Here is a 6,088-nt window from a genome sequence, read left to right on the forward strand (position 1 = left end):
GTTAGGCATTTAAGGAAGATTCAGATGATGGAAAGCAAATAACGAGATACAAAGAAATGAGTAGAGTTTGTCTGAGGCCCTAGGTTGATGCTGCCCACGGCACCCCCCACCCCCACCCCCACTTAAGGGGCAAAGGCATCCTAGCTTTAAGTAAGGCTTGAGATTGATGGTGTGACAGGATGTTAGCAAGCTGGATATTTACAGTGATGGGGGAACTGTAATTAGGAAAATATTGAAACAGCATATGGGGAGCGATGAGACAGAGAAAAGGAATAGTCATGTGACGATTGTGTTCATCACATGGTTTAGGACTATGAAATTCTACATACCTCACTCTCAACCTGTGCTCGGTTGGGAAAGATCTACTTGCTCTGGCTATGCAGTCATTTTCTGGGTCCTCTCACGTATGTGCACACTGATATCTGTGTGATATCTGATAACCAAAATAAAGGAAAACATTTTAGTTTCAATGCTTTCCCTTCATTCCTCCTGGGCAAGTGTTCTACACATTGAAAATTATTTCCTCTTACTGGTGGTTTATAATCTAACTCTAATGAGACTGTCTGGTCCTACAAATAAAAGTGAAATTAGTTAAATGGCTAGCCATCCAAGTGCAAACTGGTAGAATCTTTTTGGTAAGCAGATTGACAGTAGGGATTAGTCTCTAAGAGGTTTGCAGCCTCTGACCTAAAAATTCCACTAATTGGAGTCTACTCTGAAGAAATTATTTAAAATCAGAAAGCCTTACATATATAAGAGCATTATTATAATGCTCAAAAGTTAACCAACTGTATTATTTCTATTATATAATAATAAATGAGAAAAAAGGGAGGTTTCTCTAGGTACCTATATACATGATAATAAATGTTATAAAGTTACAGAGAAAAATGGAATAGTATCAATTGCATGAAACATGTAGAAGAAAACCTGATAGAAATCAAACTATTAATAAAGGACTGTCTCCGGATCATATATTAATGGATAGTCTTTTTATCTTCTTGTATCTCCCAGTTTTCTACAGGAACATGTATTCTTTTTATAATGGATAAAAACTAAATTGAATTGTTTTACAAACACCATTTAAGGTTGTGCATATGTCCTGACGTGTAGCCTGTGCCTCTTTTGTGTCTTTTAGGTGATCCAGAGCCTCTAGATCAGCAGAAGCAGCAGATCATTAATGAGGAAGGCACGGAGCTATTCTCCTACAAAGGCAACGACGTGGAGTATTTCATATCTTCTAGTTCTCCGTCTGGTTTATATCAGTTGGAGCTTCTTTCAACAGAGAAAGACACGCATTTCAAAGTCTATGCCACCACAACTCCGGAGTCTGACCAGCCCTACCCTGAACTGCCTTACGACCCGCGAGTTGACGTCACGTCCCTAGGACGCACCACAGTCACCTTGGCTTGGAAGCCGAGCCCCACCGCCTCGGTGCTGAAGCAGCCCATTCAGTACTGTGTGGTCGTCAGCAGAGAGCACAACTTTAAAAGCCTCTGCGCGGTGGAAGCCAAGCTGGGTGCGGACGACGCTTTCATGATGGCCCCCAAACCCGGCCTGGACTTCAGCCCTTTCGACTTTGCCCACTTCGGGTTTGCTTCGGAGAACTCAGCTAAAGAGCGCAGCTTCCTGACGAAGCCTTCCCCCAAATTAGGGCGGCATGCTCACTCGAGGCCCAAGGCGGACGTTCAGAAGGTCTGCATAGGAAACAAGAACATCTTCACGGTCTCGGATCTGAAACCCGACACGCAGTACTACTTCGACGTCTTCGTGGCTAACAGCGACAGCAACATGAGCACAGCTTACCTGGGTACCTTTGCCAGGACCAAGGAGGAAGCCAAACAGAAGACGGTGGAGCTGAAGGACGGGAAGGTCACCGATGTGTTCGTTAAAAGGAAGGGGGCGAAGTTTCTACGGTTTGCCCCAGTCCCGTCTCACCAGAAGGTCACCTTCTTCGTTCACTCTTGTCTGGACGCCGTCCAAATCCAAGTGAGAAGAGATGGGAAGCTCCTTTTGTCTCAGAATGTGGAAGGCATTCGGCAGTTTCAGCTGAGAGGAAAACCAAAAGCCAAATATCTCATCCGACTGAAGGGAAACAAGAAGGGTGCGTCTATGCTGAAAATACTGGCTACCACCCGGCCCAGTAAGCAGTCGTTTCCCTCTCTTCCTGAAGACAGGCGCATCAAAGCTTTCGACAAGCTCCGTACCTGTTCGTCGGTCACGGTGGCTTGGCTAGGCACCCAGGAAAGGAACAAGTTTTGCATCTACAAAAAGGAAGTGGATGATAATTACAATGAAGACCAGAAGAAAAGAGAGCAAAACCAATGCCTGGGCCCAGATACCAGGAAGAAATCAGAGAAGGTCCTCTGTAAATATTTCCACAGTCAGAACCTGCAAAAAGCAGTGACCACAGAAACAATTAAAGGTCTTCAGCCTGGAAAATCTTACCTGCTGGATGTTTATGTCACAGGACATGGAGGGCACTCGGTGAAGTATCAGAGTAAAGTGGTGAAAACCAGAAAGGTCTGTTAGTCACCTCGTATGGAGATGCATCACGTAGAACTTTAGGAGAGACAGAGTCACGTTAAGCAGAAACTGACTACTGGTCCCCCAGCTAAGAGAAGTTGTGACCTATACTTGTACTAGGGAAGGAAGGATATCAACGGGTGTATGTTGGAGTTTATGTAACTAATTGCTGGAGGAGCCTTGTTTGAGTGTGCCCCAGTGGTACCGTGTGTGACTGATGTCCGCTGATGTCAGAGAGGACGTCTTGAAGGAACTGCCATCCCTTGCTTTGACCACTGCATGGACTGCTTCTAAATTATTTTATTACCTAAAAATTTAAAATATGCCATTCATTGCACACAGCCACAAATGAAAATCATTCCTCTCAATAGATGCTAGGATATATATATAAATATATATATATATAAATTATTTTATAAAGTCTTGTTTCAAATGTCAGTGTTTCTATGATTGTAAACTATTCAATTCTTTTCCTGTTAAAGTACAGATCTAAGTATATTGAGTGGACAGCTCTTTAGTCAGTTATATTGTTATTGTAAATTCTTATCTGTTGAGTAAAATGTTTAAATACTATATGTATCTCATGTACAAAGTTGACATACATTATATTCATGTATATAAAATTAAAGATATTAGATTATATACTGATCATTTTCCCAAGTAGCAACCTTGGTGTATTCAATTTCCACTCTGTCCCCAAAACTGCGCCTTTATATGATTTGGCACCAGATTTGACCTTTTTCTAACAGAAGGCATGCTGCATCTCTCTAAACTTACTGTGGCATTAGAGAGTTACTGCAACTTGTATTTTGATTTTGAATAGGAGCTAGCTGTTAAGACTTGAAAGCACGCCAATGGACTTAAAAGGACAAGCCCCGAATACTATAGCTCGAGAAGTATTCCTTAATGACCTGAAATAGATTACTTCTATTTTAAAAATAAGCATCTCTTTTAAGTACAAAAATTGGGATATGACAAAATTTTCCAACTGCTTGAATGTTAGCAAAATAACTGTTTTGATTTCTAGTGGAAGCAGCGGAGCAACCATCAATTAGGACTATAATGAGAAAACTAGAAGTTATCAGTGGTCTCATACTTTTAGCTTTGATTGTTCACAAATCTTTAAGAAGTAATTTAGATATAAGGTAAAATGTAGGCAAATCAGAATAGAAACCATTTATCAAAAATTCTGGGCAAGGAGCAGTTTTAGATAGTTTCACTAGGCACAGGTTCTCCACAGGTTCTCCACATGAGGTGTCATGAGAACTTTGAAGGATTCACAAGAGTCTGGGATTTAAGTCAACTAGGCTGTGTGGCTTCAAGTAAACCTGTTACCTCCCGTTGTCCCTCTTTGCTATTTATAAGATTAGGTGTGGCAGATTTGGATAAGATGATGTTATAGGATACCTTCTATAATATGACGTTGTCTTTTGTAGAATTCTGTGATTCTAAACTACAAAATGTTTCTGTAACTACAAGGGGGACAGGTGTAATTCCTTAGCCACAACCTTTCACCTCCATGCTGGACTACCTTTCCTATGGTGGGCATGCATGAGCAGCATTCCTGTGCGTACAGAATCACTGTGGCTTGGGGAGTGTAAGTGGTGGTCTTTATGAAAAGACCTCCTTAGCAGAGAATATCCCCCCTAAAAATGTGTCCTCTAATTCGTGAGTGTTAAGGTATCAAAACAAAATGTACCATTGTTTTTTGGTACATTTTGTACCAAACTGTACCAAACTGTTTCAGTTTGACAACTGAAACAGTTTGACAACTGAAACAGTTTGACAACTGAAATAACTTTTGAAAAGGAAGAAAGAACATGTCCCCAATGGCTACGTAACTAACCAACTTGAAAGAACTTTAAAACTGACACTGTCTCAGAGATGTTCTATCCTAAGTTATAAATTCAGTGCCTTTGGAAGGAGAATCAACTTTCTCATATTATTCACAACTATGTTATTATAGAGCAATGTGCTAAATGGGACTACAGTGAATCAAAGAGTTATTGTAGCTTCTGAAAGTGATGGACTTAACTCTCAGATATTGCTAAAGGCCTGGGAACCAGGCCAAGTCAATTTAACCAAGCCTTTACTTTTCAGCCAGCTGGAATGGTGGTTTCTATATAGTCTGGATATATCAGAAAATTCTTTCATGGTCCCAGAGAAATTTGCCTTTTAAAAATTACAGGAAAATTAAATACACATTGTGAAACTTCTTTCACTCATAAAGGAAGAGAGCAACCTATTAAAAATAAAGCTCTCTTATTTCCTGATGTGTTTAGATTTTAGGAGCATTCAGGTGAACGGAGGACAAGAAAGGAAAATTTGTTCTTAATTAATAAAAGAACTAGAACATAGCTAATATGAAAGCACTATCTTTTCTCCATTAAGCTCCAGAATAGCTATATTGAGAACAGGGCATTTAGAATCCCAAGAACAGCCATAGTACCATGGAGGAGACAGGATCTTTGAGAATATTTCATTCAAGTTCAGTATCTTTATTTTTTAGGCTCAAAAATAAATTGAGGACCAGAGAAATGAAAAGAAATTTCTCATAGTCAAAACAAGTAAGTAGTGGAATTGCTTTGACTCCAAAATGCTTACTAGAATATAAATCACCTATTCTTGGGGGGAAAAGTCATTTAAGGATCATTTTCCAAAAGGAAATAAAAATTTTTTCGTATTTATGATTTCAAAGCCACTTGTTTTTACAGACCATTTCAAATTTCCTTAAGAATATGCATGTAACCTTAACTGACAACTTCAAACTTGTAAAAAAAATACTGTTATTTTTAGAGACAAAGTATTCTAATCTAGGTTTACATGTGCACACAAACAGAGGCTGTAACATCATTAGTCAATTGTTTTAACCTAAGACTATTTAAATCTATTTTTAAAAAGTACATAGCAGGTGATTTTCCTAGTTAAAATACTTTATAATCAATGTTTAGATTAATTTTTAAAACATTCATCAAAGGATTACTGCTGGAAAGGACATATGCATTGCTTATTTTAGTTCCTAAGAATAAACTTGAAAAAGTTATGATTTTTATATCCTGAAAAGCCAAATGAAGAGTGACTTCAAGTAAAAAATTACTTAGAGGAACTTTAGAGTTTGAAACAGGTTTTAATGGTTCTGAATAGTTCATCTTCAATGAAAACACATACACACAAGTTTTAAATACAAGTCAAGGAATCTGTTTGACCGGGAACAAATTGGGATCTCTTCCAACACTTTACTAACACCTCTTAGAGATCATCTGGTTCAACTCTCATTTTGTAGATGAGGGTGTTGAGGTCCAACCGAGACCAGACCCCAGATCCCTGCACTCTCCATTTAATGATCACCCAGTGCGTTGTAAGCACGTCTTCACAAGGCATGCAACAGCTTACCCAGACTACACGCTTTTGCCTCTCTTCACTGACTGGCTTCAGAATAAAACTAGCATCTAACTCGAGGAGCAAGGCCATTTGGAGCATCTCCATACACTTCCTTTCCCACTGAGATAGAGTGCAATGGAGGTAAAGTCAGCTGGGAAGTCGCTTTGGGTCCTGCCCCCAGGAC

At 39.5% G+C, this 6,088-nt stretch overlaps 1 protein-coding gene across 1 annotated transcript in view; it reads left to right on the top strand.

Moving 5' to 3' along the window:
* The window catches only part of NDNF (neuron derived neurotrophic factor), a 46,868-nt gene extending 41,116 nt beyond the window's left edge, over positions 1 to 5,752 (top strand). The window contains exon 4 of the mRNA XM_025290446.2: positions 1,136 to 5,752. Coding sequence (XP_025146231.2) covers positions 1,136 to 2,529 — 1,394 coding nt within the window. The 3' untranslated portion in view covers positions 2,530 to 5,752. The remainder of the gene's footprint in view (positions 1 to 1,135) is intronic.
* Positions 5,753 to 6,088: the final 336 nt, after the last annotated feature.

This window comes from Bubalus bubalis, chromosome 7, assembly GCF_019923935.1.
Source record: "Bubalus bubalis isolate 160015118507 breed Murrah chromosome 7, NDDB_SH_1, whole genome shotgun sequence".
Lineage (NCBI taxonomy): Eukaryota > Metazoa > Chordata > Mammalia > Artiodactyla > Bovidae > Bubalus > Bubalus bubalis.